General features: G+C 43.1%; 1 protein-coding gene across 1 annotated transcript in view; it reads right to left on the reverse strand.

The window, feature by feature from the left end:
* Window positions 1–2,282: 2,282 nt before the first annotated feature.
* LOC122930690 (zinc finger protein 501-like) overlaps window positions 2,283–22,356 on the reverse strand; it is a 50,440-nt gene continuing 30,366 nt past the window's right edge. The window contains exons 5-7 of the mRNA XM_044284250.1: window positions 18,184–18,281; window positions 15,456–15,528; window positions 2,283–4,247 (exon numbers count right to left, since the gene is read on the reverse strand). Coding sequence (XP_044140185.1) covers window positions 3,292–4,247; window positions 15,456–15,528; window positions 18,184–18,281 — 1,127 coding nt within the window. The 3' untranslated portion in view covers window positions 2,283–3,291. The remainder of the gene's footprint in view (window positions 4,248–15,455; window positions 15,529–18,183; window positions 18,282–22,356) is intronic.

Genomic DNA, 22,356 nt, shown 5'->3' on the forward strand with positions numbered 1-22,356 from the left:
TTTTTTTACACTAATACACCCCAAAAGAACCTGTAGACCAATTAACTGCAGAACGGTTATTATGACGTAAGTATATTTCCTATAAATACACCCTGGAACACAGCACTTGCACCCAAATAACAAACAAGGTTTGCTGGAATTACAGAGGTATCATCTAGTGCAAACCTAAAAGCAGCTGTATAATGGCAATTTGGATCCCCAGTAAGTGCAGCAAGGTTTAATATAATTGCTCCTATTACCCAGGCTGTACACTCTCCTATTGTACCCTGCTCTCCTTGTATAGTGTAGATGATGCCTCCCTATCCTTTCCCTATTCTTTGAATAATCTTTCCCTGCACTTGTAAGGCTACTTTCACACTAGCGTTTGGGGCTCCGCTTGTAAGATCCGTTTGAAGGGGCTCACAAGCGGCCCCTAACACATCCGTCCAGCCCTAATGCATTCTGAGTGGACGCGGATCCGCTCAGAATGCCTCAGTCTGGCGGCGTTTGGCCTCCACTCCACTCAGCAGGCGGACACCTGAGCGCTGCTTGCAGCGTTCGGGTGTCCGCCTGGCCGTGCGGAGGCAAGCGGATCCATCCAGACTTACAATGTAAGTCAATGGGGACGGATCCGTTTGAGTATGACACACTATGGCTCAATTTTCAAACGGATCCGTCCCCTATTGACTTTCAATGTAAAGTCTGGACGGATCCGTCTGAGGCTACTTTGACACTTAGAAATTTTTTAACAATATAATGCAGACGGATCTGTTCTGAACGGAGCCACCGTCTGCATTATATGAGCGGATCCGTCTCAGACGGATCCGCTCTGAACGCAAGTGTGAAAGTAGCCTTAATCGATTTTCAGCACAATGAAGTCTTTCCTAGCACTGTCCCTAGCGCCTGCTGACGTCTCTTCCTGCACTAAGTACACTGGAAAATGGCAGAATCCAAAATGGCTGAGGATATTTATAGGGATGTGACATCACAGGGCTGGCTGCTGATTGGCTGCATGCATGGCATTGTGGGTGATCCCTCGTTCCCAGAGTTCTTTGTTCCATGTCCTAACACGTGCAGCAGCCATTTTAAGAAAAAATGCAATTCGTTACCACGAAGAGTGAGGAAATTTTAATTCAGTGCAAATCTAATTCTTCCTGAAATTCGGATCGAATCCCACTTCGGCAACTTCGCCATCTCTAATCACAATACATTAGTAAGTGCATTGTATTAACTTCCTCTACATGATAAATGCTAATTTGCTAAAGTGAGAGGACCCCTTTAACCCACCTGATTGTCAATAGCGACCAAGGAATCTAAGCACTTAGGCCTAGTTCACACTTCAGAGATTTGGTCAGTGTTTGATCAGTGATTTTCATCAGTGATTGGGAGCCAAAACCAGATTTAAGTCAAAAACAAAAGAACAAGTGATAATCTTTCCATTATACCTTATGTCTGTGTAGACTCCACTCCTGGTTTATAGAAATGGATACAAATGAGCACTTAGGAAGCTCTGCCTCTAATGCCACCAGATGTAAGGCAGCTATCCTACAAGTCAATGTTCAACCCTTAAACTAGGATAATAAACAAGGCCTCACACCTAGTTAAGCCAGTACTCTCTGCTCTGCCCCGAGATTCTGGCTTATTTATATCCAAGTCATGTCTAAGACTAGTTAAAGGGTTGAACATTGACTTATAAGCATGTATAGCCTATAAGTCTCCTTGTGCTGAATAAGACACTCTCCCCAAGGAGACATAGAACCCCCCAAATCCTGGTGTACAACAAATATAAATATTTGGGGTACCTGTAACTTAAAGTTTTAATAATTATGCTGGGGGAAACAGAAAAAAAGGGCTTTTAAATTTTAAGACATTCACTGTTCTTCTACATTTATTCTGTGGGTCAATTACAACTATACAAAATTTACAGTGTGTATTTTTTTATATTTTGCATAATGTTTTTTGCAGGACATTGCTTAGGTTTTATTGGTGCCCAACTGGGGAACATACGTCCTTTTGATTACTTTTTAATCTGCTTTTTGGAAGGCAAATAGCAATGTTGTTTTTTGTTCACCTTGCTGGATAAAAAATACCTTCGTAAATACTGAATTGGTAGTTGTAATTACGAACACTATCACAGAAGTCAACTACCTAAAATTTAGGTAGTTGACTTCTGTGATAGAGTAAAAAAATACCTTCTCCTTGTCAATTTTTACCTTTTTTTTGTAGTTTTTTCCCCTCAATTCTAAAACATCATATTCAAATAAACTAAATTAATTGTGATTTACTTATTGATTATTTTTACATTTAAAAACAATATTACATTAGTCACACAAGCAGACACATATCTGAAATCCTTTGATCAAATAAATAATATACTAAACATCTGGTGTAGTGTTTTATGCTTGGCTGCCAATGCTCTGCTGAAGGATGCCTTTTAGGCCATGGCTCTATATAGGTCCTAATAGGAAGCGATTGTTACACCCACCACTTATATAGCAACCTCTCAGTACCCAGCTATGGGATACCCTTCCCCCTGTTAAACTAACTTGATACTGCAGTCTCCATTGACTTTGGCTTACAAGAAGTTAAACAGCTGGGATCAAAGGCTTCCCAGACTGAGACTCCTGTGGTTCTTACACAGCGCATGAACCCATGTGATCATCCTGACATACATGTAAGTTATAGTACACTAACTGAAGGCATTCTATGACCTACATGTCTGTCATCATGTGGGAAAGGGTTACAGGGGTTGTAAAGAATCGGAAAAACATGACGGCTTTTTTTTTAGGAACTGCACCACACCTGTCCATGGGTTGTGTCTGATATTAAAGCTTGGCTTTACCCAAGTGAATGGGGAGAACTGCAATACCGCATACAAAGTGTGGACAAGTATGGTGGTGTTCAGAAGGGATCTTGAGGCTGCAGGTCCTACAGTGAAGCTCCACACCTGCCACCTTTTATACAATCTGAACATTAAAATCGGTTCTTACTCGACTGAACTCTCTGATGTGCCATAAGAGATGATGTCTGGCTAAAACATTTACCACATATTATACATGAATATGGTTTGTCACCTGTGTGAATTCTTTGATGTTCCACAAGCGCCAATTTGTGACTAAAATGTTTTCCACATTCTGAACATGAATGTGGCTTCTCCACTGTATGCGTTTGCAGATATTCCACAACATGTGATTTCTGAATAAATCCCTTGCCACATTCAGGACATGAAAATGGCTTCTCCCCTGTGTGAATTCTTAGATGTTCCAAAAGACTTGTTTTATGGTTATAACATTTCCCACATACTGTACACGGCTATGGCTTCTCTCCTGTGTGAGTTCTAAGATGTTTCACTAGACTTGATTTGTGACTAAAAGATTTCCCGCATTCTGTACATGAAAATGGCTTCTCTCCTGTGTGAGTATTCTGATGTTCTCCAAGACTTGATTTCTGACTAAAAGATTTCCCACATTCTGAGCATGAAAATGGCTTTTCCCCTGTGTGAACTCTTAGATGTTTCACAAGATCTGATTTATGGTTAACACATTTCCCACATACTGTACAGGAATATGGCTTCTCTCCTGTGTGAGTTCTCAAATGTTCTACAAGACTTGATTTGTCACTAAAACATTTCCCACATTCTGAACATGAATTTGGCTTCTCCCCTGTGTGAGTTCTTAGATGTTTTAGAAGAACTGCTTTATAATTAAAACATTTTCCACATTCTAAACATGAATATGGCTTTTCCTTTGTGTGAATTTTGAGATGTTCCATGAGAGGTGATCTCTGGCTAAAACATTTCCCACATTCTGAACATGAATTTGGTTTCACTCCTGTGTGAATTTTCAGATGTTCAACAAGACTAAACTTCTGCCTAAAACTTTTCCCACATTCTGAACATGGAAATGGCTTCTCTCCTGTGTGAATGGTCTTATGTCCAACAAGATAGTATTTCCTAGTAAAACATTTCCCACATTCTGAACATGAAAACGGCTTCTCTCCTGTGTGAATTCTCTGATGTGTCACAAGACTTGATTTCTGACTAAATGATTTCCCACATTCTGTACATGTAAATGGCCTTTCATTAATGTGAATTCTTTCATGAGTAGAAAGATGACATTTCTTTTTAAACTGCTTCCCACATTCAGAACACGCAAAAAAATTTCCCATTCGATGTTCAATTGTAGATTTGTCAGTCTGTGAATCTGTGTCTACTTCATTTGAGGAAGATAAAAGGAGACGCTCATGGTTGCCTCTTATACAGTCTTCACCTGGAATAGGACACAAATAATTTATATTTTGACATTTCTTTATAATAAATCTGTAAAATAAGCCATATATCAAAATACAGTCAACAAAGCCTTGTAAACAGGGTGACAAATGGGAAAAAAAATTCGTAGATACAGTCATTTAGCCGATCATCAGATCATCTAAACATTTCACCAACGACAAACCGTCGGACAAACTGTCTGGCTACTATCGTCCTGGCCAGACAGATGCATGTCCCTGAAGTTCCCTAGGGAAAGTAAGGCCACCGCTAGAGCACATATGTGTAATATATCGGGTAATATGAAAAGCTATCACAACCACAGTACTGATTATACTTTACATATATATATATATATATATATATATATATATATATATATATATATACAGTGGATATAAAAAGTCTACACACCCCTGTTAAAATGTCAGGTTTCTGTGATGTAAAAAAATGAGACAAAGATAAATCATTTCAGAACTTTTTCCATCTTTAATGTGACCTATAAACTGTACATCTCAATTTAAAAAAAACTGAAATCTTTTAGGTGGAGGGAAGATAAAATAAAATGTGGATGTAGCTGTTTTCAGAATTAAGCAATCACATTCAAAATCATGTTAAATAGGAGTCAGCAGATACCTACCATAATTTAAAGTGCCTCTGATTAACCCCAAATAAAGTTCAGCTGCTCCAGTTGATTTATCCTGAAATTTTCTTAGTCGTATCTCACAGAAAAGGCCATGGTCCACAGAGAGCTTCCAAAGCATCAGAGGGATCTCATTGTAAGGGTACAAAAGAATTTCCAAGGCATTAGATATACAATGGAACACAGTGAAGACAGTCAGGATCAAGTGGAGAAAATATGGCACAACAGTGACATTACCAAGAACTGGACGTCCCTCCAAAATTGATGAAAAGATGAGAAGAAAACTGGTCTTGGAGGCTACCAAGAGGCCTACAGCAACATTAACGGAGCTGCAGGAATATCTGGCAAGTACTGGTTGTGTGGTACATGTGACAACAATCTCCTGTATTCTTCATATGTCTGTGCTATGGGTTAGAGTGGCAAGACGAAAGCCTTTTCTTACGAAGAAAAACATCCAAGCCAGGCTACATTTAGCAAAAACACATCTGAAGTCTCCCAAAAGCATATGGGAAAAGGTGTTATGGTCTGATGAAACCAAGGTTGAACTTTTTGGCCATAATTCCAAAAGATATGTTTGGCCCAAAAACAACACTGCACATCACCAAAAGAGCACCATCCCCACAGTGAAGCATGGTGGTGGCAGCATCATGCCAAGGGGCTGTTTTTCCTTCAGCTGGAACTGGGGCCTTAGTTAAGCTACAGGGAATTATGAACAGTTCCAAATACCAGTCAATATTGGCACAAAACCTCTAGGCTTCTGCTAGAAAGCTGAACATGAAGAGGAACTTCATCTTTCAGCATGACAACGACTCAAAGCATACATCCAAATCAACAAAGGAATGGCTTCACCATAAGAAGATTAAAGTTTTGAAATGGCCCAGCCAGAGCCCAGACCTGAATCCGATTGAAAATCTGTGGGGTGATCTGAAGAGGGCTGTGCCCAGAAGATGCCCTCGCAATCTGACAGATTTGGAGTGTTTTTGCAAAGAAGAGTGGGCAAATCTTGCCAAGTCAAAATGTGCCATGCTGATAGACTCATACCCAAAAAGACTGAGTGCTGTAATAAAATCAAAAGGTGTTTCAACAAAGTATTAGTTTAAGGGTGTGCACACTTATGCAACCATATTATTTTATTTTTATATTTTTTCTTCCCTCTACCTAAAAGATTTCAGTTTGTTTTTCAATTGAGTGGTACAGTTTATAGGTAGAGTTAAGCGAACACCTGGATGTTCGGGTTCGAGAAGTTCGGCCGAACATCCCGGAAATGTTCGGGTTCGGGATCCGAACCCGATCCGAACTTCGTCCCGAACCCGAACCCCATTGAAGTCAATGGGGACCCGAACTTTTCGGCACTAAAACGGCTGTAAAACAGCCCAGGAAAGGGCTAGAGGGCTGCAAAAGGCAGCAACATGTAGGTAAATCCCCTGCAAACAAATGTGGATAGGGAAATTAATTAAAATAAAAATTAAATAAATAAAAATTAACCAAAATCAATTGGAGAGAGGTTCCATAGCAGAGAATCTGGCTTCCCGTCACCCACCACTGGAACAGTCCATTCTCAGATATTTAGGCCCCGGCACCCAGGCAGAGGAGAGAGGTCCCGTAACAGACAATCTGGCTTCATGTCAGCAGAGAATCAGTCTTCATGTCATAGCAGAGAATCAGGCTTCACGTCACCCACCACTGTAAGAGTCCATTTTCATAAATTTAGGCCCAGCACCCAGGCAGAGGAGAGAGGTCCCGTAACAGAGAATCTGGCTTCATGTCAGCAGAGAATCAGTCTGCATGTCATAGCAGAGAATCAGGCTTCACGTCAGCCACCACTGCAACAGTCCATTGTCATAAATTTAGGCCCAGCACCCAGGCAGAGGAGAGAGGTCCCGTAACAGAGGATCTGGCTTCATGTCAGCAGAGAATCAGTCTGCATGTCATAGCAGAGAATCAGGCTTCACGTCAGCCACCACTGCAACAGTCCATTGTCATAAATTTAGGCCCAGCACCCAGGCAGAGGAGAGAGGTCCCGTAACAGACAATCTGGCTTCATGTCAGCAGAGAATCAGTCTGCATGTCATAGCAGAGAATCAGGCTTCACGTCAGCCACCACTGCAACAGTCCATTGTCATAAATTTAGGCCCAGCACCCAGGCAGAGGAGAGAGGTCCCGTAACAGACAATCTGGCTTCATGTCAGCAGAGAATCAGTCTGCATGTCATAGCAGAGAATGAGGCTTCACGTCACCCACCACTGCAACAGTCCATTGGCATATATTTAGGCCTAGCACACAGGCAGAGCAGAGAGGTCCCGTAACAGACAATCTGGCTTCATGACAGCAGAGAATCAGTCTGCATGTCATAGCAGAGAATGAGGCTTCACGTCACCCACCACTGCAACAGTCCATTGGCATATATTTAGGCCTAGCACACAGGCAGAGCAGAGAGGTCCCGTAACAGACGATCTGGCTTCATGTCAGCAGAGAATCAGTCTGCATGTCATAGCAGAGAATGAGGCTTCACGTCACCCACCACTGCAACAGTCCATTGGCATATATTTAGGCCTAGCACACAGGCAGAGCAGAGAGGTCCCGTAACAGACGATCTGGCTTCATGTCAGCAGAGAATCAGTCTGCATGTCATAGCAGAGAATGAGGCTTCACGTCACCCACCACTGCAACAGTCCATTGGCATATATTTAGGCCTAGCACACAGGCAGAGCAGAGAGGTCCCGTAACAGACAATCTGGCTTCATGTCAGCAGAGAATCAGGCTTCACGTCAGCCACCACTGCAACAGTCCATTGTCATAAATTTAGGCCCAGCACCCAGGCAGAGGAGAGAGGTCCCGTAACAGACAATCTGGCTTCATGTCAGCAGAGAATTAGTCTGCATGTCATAGCAGAGAATCAGGCTTCATGTCAGCCACCACTGCAACAGTCCATTGGCATATATTTAGGCCTAGCACACAGGCAGAGGAGAGGTTCATTCAACTTTGGGTAGCCTCGCAATATAATGGTAAAATGAAAATAAAAATAGGATTGAATGAGGAAGTGCCCTGGAGTCCAATAATATATGGTTATGGGGAGGTAGTTAATGTCTAATCTGGACAAGGGACGGACAGGTCCTGTGGGATCCATGCCTGGTTCATTTTTATGAACGTCAGCTTGTCCACATTGGCTGTAGACAGGCGGCTGCGTTTGTCTGTAATGACGCCCCCTGCCGTGCTGAATACACGTTCAGACAAAACGCTGGCTGCCGGGCAGGCCAGCACCTCCAAGGCATAAAAGGCTAGCTCTGGCCACGTGGACAATTTAGAGACCCAGAAGTTGAATGGGGCCGAACCATCAGTCAGTACGTGGAGGGGTGTGCACACGTACTGTTCCACCATGTTAGTGAAATGTTGCCTCCTGCTAACACGTTGCGTATCAGGTGGTGGTGCAGTTAGCTGTGGCGTGTTGACAAAAGTTTTCCACATCTCTGCCATGCTAACCCTGCCCTCAGAGGAGCTGGCCGTGACACAGCTGCCTTGGCGACCTCTTGCTCCTCCTCTGCCTTGGCCTTGGGCTTCCACTTGTTCCCCTGTGACATTTGGGAATGCTCTCAGTAGCGCGTCTACCAACGTGCGCTTGTACTCGCGCATCTTCCTATCACGCTCCAGTGCAGGAAGTAAGGTGGGCACATTGTCTTTGTAGCGTGGATCCAGCAGGGTGGCAACCCAGTAGTCCGCACAGGTTAAAATGTGGGCAACTCTGCTGTCGTTGCGCAGGCACTGCAGCATGTAGTCGCTCATGTGTGCCAGGCTGCCCAGGGGTAAGGACAAGCTGTCCTCTGTGGGAGGCGTATCGTCATCGTCCTGCCTTTCCCCCCAGCCACGCACCAGTGATGGACCCGAGCTGCGTTGGGTGCCACCCCGCTGTGACCATGCTTCATCCTCATCCTCCTCCACCTCCTCCTCATCCTCGTCCTCCTCGTCCTCCAGTAGTGGGCCCTGTCTGGCCACATTTGTACCTGGCCTCTGCTGTTGCCAAAAACCTCCCTCTGAGTCACTTCGAAGAGACTGGCCTGAAAGTGCTAAAAATGACCCCTCTTCCTCCTCCTCCTCCTCCTCCTCCTCCTGGGCCACCTCCTCTTCCATCATCGCCCTAAGTGTTTTCTCAAGGAGACATAGAAGTGGTATTGTAACGCTGATAACGGTGTCATCGCCACTGGCCATGTTGGTGGAGTACTCGAAACAGCGCAACAGGGCACACAGGTCTCGCATGGAGGCCCAGTCATTGGTGGTGAAGTGGTGCTGTTCTGTAGTGCGACTGACCCGTGCGTGCTGCAGCTGAAACTCCACTATGGCCTGCTGCTGCTCGCACAGTCTGTCCAGCATGTGCAAGGTGGAGTTCCACCTGGTGGGCACGTCGCATATGAGGCGGTGAGCGGGAAGGCCGAAGTTACGCTGTAGCGCAGACAGGCGAGCAGCAGCAGGATGTGAACGCCGGAAGCGCGAACAGACGGCCCGCACTTTATGCAGCAGCTCTGACATGTCGGGGTAGTTGTGAATGAACTTCTGCACCACCAAATTCAGCACATGCGCCAAGCAAGGGATGTGCGTCAAATTGGCTAGTCCCAGAGCTGCAACGAGATTTCGCCCATTATCACACACCACCAGGCCGGGCTTGAGGCTCACCGGCAGCAACCACTCGTCAGTCTGTTGTTCAATACCCCGCCACAACTCCTGTGCGGTGTGGGGCCTGTCCCCCAAACATATGAGTTTCAGAATGGCCTGCTGACGTTTACCCCGGGCTGTGCTGAAGTTGGTGGTGAAGGTGTGTGGCTGACTGGATGAGCAGGTGGAAGAAGAGGAGGAGGAAGCCGAGAAGGAGGAGGTGGCAACAGGAGGCAAAGAATGTTGCCCTGCGATCCTTGGCGGCGGAAGGACGTGCGCCAAACAGCTCTCCGCCTGGGGCCCAGCTGCCACTACATTTACCCAGTGTGCAGTTAGGGAGATATAGCGTCCCTGGCCGTGCTTACTGGTCCACGTATCTGTGGTTAGGTGGACCTTGCTACAGATGGCGTTGCGCAGTGCACACTTGATTTTATCGGATACTTGGTTGTGCAGGGAAGGCACGGCTCTCTTGGAGAAGTAGTGCCGGCTGGGAACAACATACTGTGGGACAGCAAGCGACATGAGCTGTTTGAAGCTGTCTGTGTCCACCAGCCTAAATGACAGCATTTCATAGGCCAGTAGTTTAGAAATGCTGGCATTCAGGGCCAGGGATCGAGGGTGGCTAGGTGGGAATTTACGCTTTCTATCAAATGTTTGTGAGATGGAGAGCTGAACGCTGGCGTGTGACATGGTTGAGACGCTTGGTGACGGAGGTGGTGGTGGTGGTGTTGGTGGTACATCCCCTGTTTGCTGGGCGGCAGGTGCCAACGTTCCTCCAGAGGCGGAGGAAGAGGCCGAGGCGGCAGCAGCAGAATAGGCCGAGGCGGCAGCAGCAGAAGAGGTAGCAGGGGGAGCCTGAGTGACTTCCTTGGTTTTAAGGTGTTTACTCCACTGCAGTTCATGCTTTGCATGCAGGTGCCTGGTCATGCAGGTTGTGCTCAGGTTCAGAACGTTAATGCCTCGCTTCAGGCTCTGATGGCACAGCGTGCAAACCACTCGGGTCTTGTCGTCAGCACATTGTTTGAAGAAGTGCCATGCCAGGGAACTCCTTGAAGCTGCCTTTGGGGTGCTCGGTCCCAGATGGCGGCGGTCAGTAGCAGGCGGAGTCTCTTGGCGGCGGGTGTTCTGCTTTTGCCCACTGCTCCCTCTTTTGCTACGCTGTTGGCTCGGTCTCACCACTGCCTCTTCCTCCGAACTGTGAAAGTCAGTGGCACGACCTTCATTCCATGTGGGGTCTAGGACCTCATCGTCCCCTGCATCGTCTTCCACCCAGTCTTGATCCCTGACCTCCTGTTCAGTCTGCACACTGCAGAAAGACGCAGCAGTTGGCACCTGTGTTTCGTCATCATCAGAGACATGCTGAGGTGGTATTCCCATGTCCTCATCATCAGGAAACATAAGTGGTTGTGCGTCAGTGCATTCTATGTCTTTCACCGCTGGGGAAGGGCTAGGTGGATGCCCTTGGGAAACCCTGCCAGCGGAGTCTTCAAACAGCATAAGAGACTGCTGCATAACTTGAGGCTGAGACAGTTTCCCTGGTATGCATGGGGGTGATGTGACAGACTGATGGGGTTGGTTTTCAGGCGCCATCTGTGCGCTTTCTGCAGAAGACTGGGTGGGAGATAATGTGAACGTGCTGGATCCACTGTCGGCCACCCAATTGACTAATGCCTGTACCTGCTCAGGCCTTACCATCCTTAGAACGGCATTGGGCCCCACCATATATCGCTGTAAATTCTGGCGGCTACTGGGACCTGAGGTAGTTGGTACACTAGGACGTGTGGATGTGGCAGAACGGCCACGTCCTCTCCCAGCACCAGAGGGTCCACTAACACCACCACGACCATGTCCACGTCCGCGTCCCTTACTAGATGTTTTTCTCATTGTTATGGTTCACCACAACAACAAATATATTATTTGGCCCAATGTATTGTATTCAAATTCAGCGGGATATAAATTTGAGGCCTAGTATTTAGGCGCTGGGTGACCGGTATGGATTTAGTGACAGAATTAGACTTGGAAATGCACAGAAGCGTGTGTGTGTGAAGTTATTCTGAATGACCCAATGTGCACCTTGAATATTATATACCCTTTTAGGGATAGATTTCAAATAGCTCTGATATAGCAGAAACCACTAAATTATGAAATTGTTAAATTGGGAATTGTATTTAAACCCAGAACAAAAAATGTGCTTTGACGGACACTAAATAACTTTCCCAGCCACAACAGGACAGCGTTAACGAGAGATTTAGCAGGATATAAATTTGAGGCCTAGTATTTAGGCGCTGGGTGACAGGTATGGGTTTAGTGACAGAATTAGACTTAGAAATACACAGTAGCGGGTGTGTGTGAAGTTATTCTGAATGACCCAATGTGCACCTTGAATATTATATACCCTTTTAGGGATAGATTTCAAATAGCTCTGATATAGCAGAAACCACTAAATTATGAAATTGTTAAATTGGGAATTGTATTTAAACCCAGAACAAAAAATGTGCTTTGACGGACACTAAATAACTTTCCCAGCCACAACAGGACAGCGTTAACGAGAGATTTAGCAGGATATAAATTTGAGGCCTAGTATTTAGGCGCTGGGTGACAGGTATGGGTTTAGTGACAGAATTAGACTTAGAAATACACAGTAGCGGGTGTGTGTGAAGTTATTCTGAATGACCCAATGTGCACCTTGAATATTATATACCCTTTTAGGGATAGATTTCAAATAGCTCTGATATAGCAGAAACCACTAAATTATGAAATTGCTAAATTGGGAATTGTATTTCAACCCAGAACAAAAAATGTGCTTTGACGGACACTAAATAACTTTCCCAGCCACAACAGGACAGCGTTAACGAGAGATTTAGCAGGATATAAATTTGAGGCCTAGTATTTAGGCGCTGGGTGACAGGTATGGGTTTAGTGACAGAATTAGACTTAGAAATACACAGTAGCGGGTGTGTGTGAAGTTATTCTGAATGACCCAATGTGCACCTTGAATATTATATACCCTTTTAGGGATAGATTTCAAATAGCTCTGATATAGCAGAAACCACTAAATTATGAAATTGCTAAATTGGGAATTGTATTTCAACCCAGAACAAAAAATGTGCTTTGACGGACACTAAATAACTTTCCCAGCCACAACAGGACAGCGTTAACGAGAGATTTAGCAGGATATAAATTTGAGGCCTAGTATTTAGGCGCTGGGTGACAGGTATGGGTTTAGTGACAGAATTAGACTTAGAAATACACAGTAGCGGGTGTGTGTGAAGTTATTCTGAATGACCCAATGTGCACCTTGAATATTATATACCCTTTTAGGGATAGATTTCAAATAGCTCTGATATAGCAGAAACCACTAAATTATGAAATTGCTAAATTGGGAATTGTACTTCAACCCAGAACAAAAAATGTGCTTTGACGGACACTAAATAACTTTCCCAGCCACAACAGGACAGCGGTAACGAGAGATTTAGCGGGATATAAATTTGAGGCCTAGTATTTAGGCGCTGGGTGACCGGTATGGATTTAGTGACAGAATTAGACTGGGATATGGCCAAAAAATAACCACACTATTGCTGGTTAAATGCACTTGGTGACGGGCGCAGCTTGCCCCTGATTTAGTATATGGCCAAAAAATGAACAGACTATTGCTGGTTAAATGCACTTGGTGTGACAGCTTCACCCTGATGTAGGCTTTAGCCAAAAAACAACCACACCATTGAGGGTTAAATGCACTTGGTGACAGGCGCAGCTTGCCCCTGATTTAGTATATGGCCAAAAAAATGAACAGACTATTGCTGGTTAAATGCACTTGGTGTGACAGCTTCACCCTGATGTAGGCTTTAGCCAAAAAACAACCACACCATTGAGGGTTAAATGATGCACTTGGTCGCAGCTTGGATGCACTTGGTCGCAGCACCGCACAAGACACAAAATGGCCGCCGATCACCCCAGAAAAAAGTGACTGACAAACGGTCTGGGCAGCCTAAAAACAGTGAGTGAGCATTTGAATTTCAGCAGCTCAATGATGCACAGCTGCAGATCGATCGATTAATCAAGTGAAGTCCTTTGGAGGAGTTAATCTGCCTAATCTCGCCCTACTGTCGCATCCGCAACCTCTCCCTACGCTAATCAGAGCAGAGTGACGGGCGGCGCTATGTGACTCCAGCTTAAATAGAGGCTGGGTCACATGGTGCTCTGGCCAATCACAGCCATGCCAATAGTAGGCATGGCTGTGATGGCCTCTTGGGGCAAGTAGTATGACGCTTGTTGATTGGCTGCTTTGCAGCCTTTCAAAAAGCGCCAAGAAAGCGTCACAAAAGCGCCAAGAAAGCGACGAACACCGAACCCGAACCCGGACTTTTACGAAAATGTCCGGGTTCGGGTCCGTGTCACGGACACCCCAAAATTCGGTACGAACCCGAACTATACTAGGTGGAAAAAGTTCTGAAATGATTTATCTTTGTTTCATTTTTTTTACATCACAGAAACCTGACATTTTAACAGTGGTGTGTAGACTTTTTATACTATATATATATATATATATATATATAAAAATCCAGAAAAATGAGCGGCACTCCAATGGAAGAAAAACAAGTGAACTTTTATTCACCCAGGTGCAACGTTTCGGCTCTGCTCTTGAGCCTTTTTCAAGCTTGAAAAAGGCTCAAGAGCAGAGCCGAAACGTTGCACCTGGGTGAATAAAGGTTCACTTGTTTTTCTTCCATTGGAGTGCCGCTCATTTTTCTGGATTTATACATCGGGGTAAGAAGCCTATTCCCCTAGGGACGTGCACCCTACCTTTTGTAACAAAAAGCACCAGTGCCGCCATTTTTTCTTGAACTATATATATATATATATATATATTAATTAAAAACAGAGGGCCACTGAGACATGTCCCTTATTATTTTCTGCGCCCATAGCCTGTTGTTGGCATCATTTGTAGATATTACTGCCCTGGTTTTAAGTGAAGGTTCACAAATAAAAAATGGCTGGGAAAAAAAAAATCTTAAATATTTCTCTGAGGTTGATAGTAAATCAACATGTGAAATTGTGAATATCAACTGATTCAAATCACCAGATGAGGAAAATAATGACATATATATTTGATGCAATCTCCTTAAAGGCTATGAACACTTTTTTTTATAATTGCAATTTACTCATTTTTGGCTAAAAAGAAAAAAAATTCAGTCACAAAGGGTTAAAGGGTTTCTGTCATCAGAAAAATCATTATGTAACTGGCTGACATTAGCGATGTGCTAATGTCAGCAGAACATAACTCACTGCGCCTACGCCTAATACTAAAATGGACGGCGCAGGCGCGGCATTTGCGGGGCACGGAGGAGACCGAGGATGTCAATCACCTTTACAAGGGCGTGCCAAACAGTGAGAGGACGGAGCCTCTAGGTGCTGCAGCAACGACCCACTAGCACCAAGAGGCTGATTTGCATATTATAAAAGTCATACAGTTATGTTCTGCTGACATTAGCACATCACTAATGTCAGCCAGATACATAACGATTTTCTAATGACAGAAACCCTTTAACTGTTTTTCTAGCTATGTGACTGGTATTTTCACTTTGTGCCGGTCATCTAATAAACCTTATCTCTAAACTACTGAGAGGTCATAAACACTTATGTAAGCCACATTTGTATCAGTAAGATAAGGACTGAGCTATAATGAGTGTTTATAATGTCAGCGAACAGAGATAAGGAGACCATCAGCTCCTGGTCTGATGGAAAAGACAAAAAATCCAAAGGGTGCTACTAGAGCATTTCATCTCTGTACATATTTAAATAAAGCCCAATTAAAAAAATTGCTAAAAATGAGTACACTGCAATAATAAAATAAAGGGCACGAAAGGTGTACATAGCCTTTAAGTGAACGCAGAATAAAATACAAAATTTATGAAAGGTTCTTACCATTTACTAATACTGATATGGGCTTTTCAAGTTCACTTATCATTTCACCATAACTTTCCTGCAATAATCCCACCTTAAGAACAAGGGAAGAAAGAAACAAAGAACCCTGATTATTTTATATACAGACGAAGGTCAAAAATGCAAAAAAAAAAAATATATGAACAACAATGCAATAAAGGAGAAGGATCGCCTCAAGTGGTGATCACACAAGGTAAACAGTTAACAAAAACTTTTTTCCTCCAGCCAGAGAGCGGTCACTCTGGTGTTTTGTGGTGGCCTCCCTGTGAAATCTGCTCATATATTTGTACAATTTTGTCAAATCTTCCTTTAGATGTCTTCTAGAGACTAAATACTCCAGGCCTTTATTGTACCTGGCCAGCTAAGACCTGTCCTAGGTTGCTAATATAGATTATATGTTTATACCGCTAAACCTGGCAATAACCTTAATACAGTTCCTATGTTCATGTGTTAAATACAAAAGCAGAGTCATTTTCAGTGACTTCATGCTTGGATGTCATAAAACTGTTATATATTGTGTTCACAGACACAGAAAAGATAATATGCCTTTAAGTTTCATTATATAATGGAAGGTAAGCTCAATGACACAGCAGAAACAACAGAAAGCATAGAGTTAAACTACTGTTGCTGGGCAGGAGTTTGACCAATCACAGCCAGCATCATACACAGCAAGAGTTTTGACCAATCACAGCCACCTTACACACTGCCTGTGTGGGAAATTCACCAGAGGAGAGAAGCTGAACAGACATTCACTCCACTAAACACTGTGTTTTATGGAAGCAGAGAGGCCAAAATAGGTATTTAAAACAGTTATATAATGTTCCTACTGTTAATATAGCCATTAGAACTATATACTGAACTGTTTATATGTATGTTTACTTACAGTTCCACCATACAATCAAACTACTGAGGCATACAATCATACAATTGCAAATAACATACAATTGCAAACAAACAAATTCAAATTCCATATTGCAATCCAAATTGCATACAACCATACCAGATCATACTCAACCAATCTGCAAATAGTTACTGCTAACTGAATACTGCAAATTGCAACCAAATTCAGCAATTAGAACTATTAGTTAGACCTCAGATATACCTCTCAGAGAGATCATAAAGTGCTTAAATAACTTTAAAGTGAGAGTAAGGATATTGAAGAGAGAAATATATCCACCATTTTATGTTAAATGACAAGATTGAACAGTTGAACCACCATCTTATGCATACCGCCATTTTGTGATACCTTTTCAACACCTGTTTTGTACATGGACTATCTGCTGCGGAGGCAGCAGAGTTATATGAAGAAAAGTTGAAGTTAATAAAGAAGTTATTTCAAGCATTTGGTGTGCTCTTTAAACCTACTGTTTCCATAGAACGGCGCTAGAGGAATTACAGAGTAATAGACAGTCTGGTTAGACTAAAAGTCAGAGATATCAAAATTCTTCTAATGCCACAGCGCAAAAGGCACTTTATAGTGTTGCGTCTGCCACATTTATCACTTTTATTTCACCTCTTTGTACCTTTTTCACCCCTGGTGCCCAAAACGGATTTGCATATTCTAGATGAAGCTGTGCTAATGTTTTGTAAATCAGTGAGATCATGTCCATAATTCATGAGTATACATGACAGCATTCTGTTAGCCTTAAAAGCAGCTGATTGGCATTGTGTTGTAATGTACACTGAAATATTTAACATCTTCCACACTGTATCTTAATAGCGTTGTGTCACGTCAGCAAGTGGCCTTTATCAAGTAGAGAAAGTTAATACAAGGCACTTACTAATGTATTGTGATTCTCCATATCTCCTTATTTGCTGGCTGGATTCATTTTTCTATCAATTTATACACTGCTTTTTTCCATGTTTACGACCATTATGCAATCAGTGGTCGTGCTTGTACATTATAGGAAAACGCACCAGCCTATGTGCGCTCCCATGGTCTTGGCCACCAGAGAACACCAGAGATTCAGATTTAGAAATCCACAGCATATCAATAGTTTGTGAGATTTTAGGTGCAGATTTCAATGGAAGGGTAAAATCTGCAGACAATCCACATTAAAAACAGCAAGTAATACTTGCTCTTTTTGGTGAGGATCTGGTGTGGAATTGCAGATTTTCTGTTTTGAAATTTGCACTCGTGTGCAGATATCTTAAAGGGGTTTCCCAGGTCTTCTATTTTGATAGCCTATCCTCAGGTTAGGTCAACAATATTTGATTGGTGAGGGTCCAACTCCCAGTACCCCTTCTGATCAGCTGTTTGAAGATGCCTCTTCCTAGGCCAGCGACATTAAGTCACGTGACCTAGTTTCAGCTCAGTCCCATTCAGATTCATTTGGCTCAAGCTGCAATTCCAAATACAGCCCCTATACAAAAGCTGCCACTGTTCTTGGTATGTTGTGAGGAGACCGCGTCACTCACCAGATCACTGTGGCCCTTTTCAAACAGCTGATCAGGGTGTGCCAGAAGTGAAACCCCCAGGGTCCCAAGGATAGGTCATCAATATAGAAGACTCAGAAAATCACTTTAATTGTCGAGTGTGTGTCCAAGAAATGGGAAGTTTGGCGCAATCTTTCATGAAACTAGAAATTATTTGTAGACACTACTGACCACCGACAACAAGATGATATGGAGCATCTGCTGCCCTGTAACTGGAGAAGTCAAGTAGTAAGCATCATTACATTAATCTATAGGGAATTTGCAGAAATCTCACCTGATGATCAGTTGGGATATTTTGCTTTTCCTCTGTACAATCCTGGGAATATAGAGGACTGGGACATCTCTCTGGTGGATTTCTCCTACTGGACTCATCTGTAGGAAATAAGTAAGTGTACAATAAGTGCATTTCATTGCTTCACCAGCAGTTTGCTTGCAGAGGTTGTGCAACTACATCATATTTCTTCCAAAAACCCATATTTCTTCCATAAAACTTCTACAGTTAAAGGGGTTGTCCCACAAAAATACTTCAATTACTCTTACCGGTAATATGTTTTCCATGAGCCCATGACAGCACCTGTGAGAGATCCTCCCCCTTCCGGACAGGAAACAGGAACTTTCCAGATATTTAAATTGGTCCATTGCCTTCCACCACTCAGTATTTGACAAGATTCATGGGACCAGCAATGCACCTATATATAGTGAAACTAATAACACAAAAAAGCAAACCAGAAAAAACTGCACCAAATATATGCCAGGCATATCTCTTCTTTGGCACAGTACTAAAACATAGATTTCTCTTTTTCCATCATTTATATATATATATATATATATATATATATAATTTTTATTTATTTTTTCTTTTGCAATATATACCCCTACTTTTTATTTTATTTTATTTTTTAGGGAGGGAATTATGTAGGTGCTGTCATGGACTCATGGAAAACATATTACCGGTAAGAGTAATTGAAGTATTTCCATTACGCCCCATGACAGCACTTTTAGGGAGGGGCTACAGCCTGCAGCACCTTTCTCCCTACTGCCCTGGTGGAATGAGCTGAAAAATCTGAAGGGACCTGACAATCTGATTGTGAATATGCCAGACCTATCGCTCTCTTGATCCATCTGGCTAAGGTACGGCTTGTAACTTTCAAGCCCCTGTTCTGACCCTGAAACGGAACAAAGAGTTGCAGGGTTTTTCTAAAGCCCTTCGTAGACTCTAAATATGCACAGACACACCTTCTGACGTCTAAAGTATGAAAAGATTTTTCCCCTTCGTTCTTTGGGTCCTGACTAGGGATGAGCGAACTCGAACTGTATAGTTCGGGTTCGTACCGAATTTTGGGGTGTCCGTGACACGGACCCGAACCCGGACATTTTCGTAAAAGTCCGGGTTCGGGTTCGGTGTTCGTCGCTTTCTTCGCGCTTTTGTGATGCTTTCTTGGCGCTTTTTGAAAGGCTGCAAAGCAGCCAATCAACAAGCGTCATACTACTTGCCCCAAGAGGCCATCACAGCCATGCCTACTATTGGCATGGCTGTGATTGGCCAGAGCACCATGTGACCCAGCCTCTATTTAAGCTGGAGTCACATAGCGCCGCCCGTCACTCTGCTCTGATTAGCGTAGGGAGAGGTTGCGGCTGCGACAGTAGGGCGAGATTAGGCAGATTAACTCCTCCAAAGGACTTGATTAACTGATCGATCTGCAGCTGTGGATCATTGAGCTGCTGATCCTCAATTGCTCACTGTTTTTAGGCTGCCCAGACCGTTTGTCAGTCACATTTTTCTGGGGTGATCGGCGGCCATTTTGTGTCTTGTGGTGCGCCAGCACAAGCTGCGACCAAGTGCATTTAACCCTCAATGGTGTGGTTGTTTTTTGGCTAAAGCCTACATCAGGGTGAAGCTGTCACACCAAGTGCATTTAACCAGCAATAGTCTGTTCATTTTTTGGCCATATACAAAATCAGGGGCAAGCTGCGCCTGTCACCAAGTGCATTTAACCCTCAATGGTGTGGTTGTTTTTTGGCTAAAGCCTACATCAGGGTGAAGCTGTCACACCAAGTGCATTTAACCAGCAATAGTCTGTTCATTTTTTGGCCATATACTAAATCAGGGGCAAGCTGCGCCTGTCACCAAGTGCATTTAACCCTCAATGGTGTGGTTGTTTTTTGGCTAAAGCCTACATCAGGGTGAAGCTGTCACACCAAGTGCATTTAACCAGCAATAGTCTGTTTATTTTTTGGCCATATCCCAGTCTAATTCTGTCACTAAATCCATACCGGTCACCCAGCGCCTAAATACTAGGCCTCAAATTTATATCCCGCTAAATCTGTCCTTAGTGCTGTAGCTGGGCGAGTTATTTAGTGTCCGTTCAAGCACATTTCTTGTTCTGGGTTGAAATACAATTCCCAATTTAGCAATTTCATAATTTAGTGGTTTCTGCTATATCAGAGCTATTTGAAATCTATCCCTAAAAGGGTATATAATATTCAAGGTGCACATTGGGTCATTCAGAATAACTTCACACACACCCGCTACTGTGTATTTCCAAGTCTAATTCTGGCACTAAACCCATACCTGTCACCCAGCGCCTAAATACTAGGCCTCAAATTTATATCCAGCTAAATCTGTCCCTAGTGCTGTAGCTGGGCGAGTTATTTAGTGTCCGTTCAAGCACATTTCTTGTTCTGGGTTGAAATACAATTCCCAATTTAGCAATTTCATAATTTAGTGGTTTCTGCTATATCAGAGCTATTTGAAATCTATCCCTAAAAGGGTATATAATATTCAAGGTGCACATTGGGTCATTCAGAATAACTTCACACACACCCGCTACTGTGTATTTCCAAGTCTAATTCTGTCACTAAATCCATACCGGTCACCCAGCGCCTAAATACTAGGCCTCAAATTTATATCCCGCTAAATCTGTCCTTAGTGCTGTAGCTGGGCGAGTTATTTAGTGTCCGTTCAAGCACATTTCTTGTTCTGGGTTGAAATACAATTCCCAATTTAGCAATTTCATAATTTAGTGGTTTCTGCTATATCAGAGCTATTTGAAATCTATCCCTAAAAGGGTATATAATATTCAAGGTGCACATTGGGTCATTCAGAATAACTTCACACACACCCGCTACTGTGTATTTCCAAGTCTAATTCTGGCACTAAACCCATACCTGTCACCCAGCGCCTAAATACTAGGCCTCAAATTTATATCCAGCTAAATCTGTCCCTAGTGCTGTAGCTGGGCGAGTTATTTAGTGTCCGTTCAAGCACATTTCTTGTTCTGGGTTGAAATACAATTCCCAATTTAGCAATTTCATAATTTAGTGGTTTCTGCTATATCAGAGCTATTTGAAATCTATCCCTAAAAGGGTATATAATATTCAAGGTGCACATTGGGTCATTCAGAATAACTTCACACACACCCGCTACTGTGTATTTCCAAGTCTAATTCTGGCACTAAACCCATACCTGTCACCCAGCGCCTAAATACTAGGCCTCAAATTTATATCCCGCTAAATCTGTCCTTAGTGCTGTAGCTGGGCGAGTTATTTAGTGTCCGTTCAAGCACATTTCTTGTTCTGGGTTGAAATACAATTCCCAATTTAGCAATTTCATAATTTAGTGGTTTCTGCTATATCAGAGCTATTTGAAATCTATCCCTAAAAGGGTATATAATATTCAAGGTGCACATTGGGTCATTCAGAATAACTTCACACACACCCGCTACTGTGTATTTCCAAGTCTAATTCTGGCACTAAACCCATACCTGTCACCCAGCGCCTAAATACTAGGCCTCAAATTTATATCCCGCTAAATCTGTCCTTAGTGCTGTAGCTGGGCGAGTTATTTAGTGTCCGTTCAAGCACATTTCTTGTTCTGGGTTGAAATACAATTCCCAATTTAGCAATTTCATAATTTAGTGGTTTCTGCTATATCAGAGCTATTTGAAATCTATCCCTAAAAGGGTATATAATATTCAAGGTGCACATTGGGTCATTCAGAATAACTTCACACACACCCGCTACTGTGTATTTCCAAGTCTAATTCTGGCACTAAACCCATACCTGTCACCCAGCGCCTAAATACTAGGCCTCAAATTTATATCCCGCTAAATCTGTCCCTAGTGCTGTAGCTGGGCGAGTTATTTAGTGTCCGTTCAAGCACATTTCTTGTTCTGGGTTGAAATACAATTCCCAATTTAGCAATTTCATAATTTAGTGGTTTCTGCTATATCAGAGCTATTTGAAATCTATCCCTAAAAGGGTATATAATATTCAAGGTGCACATTGGGTCATTCAGAATAACTTCACACACACCCGCTACTGTGTATTTCCAAGTCTAATTCTGGCACTAAACCCATACCTGTCACCCAGCGCCTAAATACTAGGCCTCAAATTTATATCCCGCTAAATCTGTCCTTAGTGCTGTAGCTGGGCGAGTTATTTAGTG

The sequence above is a fragment of the Bufo gargarizans genome, chromosome 3 (assembly GCF_014858855.1).
Source record: "Bufo gargarizans isolate SCDJY-AF-19 chromosome 3, ASM1485885v1, whole genome shotgun sequence".
NCBI lineage: Eukaryota > Metazoa > Chordata > Amphibia > Anura > Bufonidae > Bufo > Bufo gargarizans.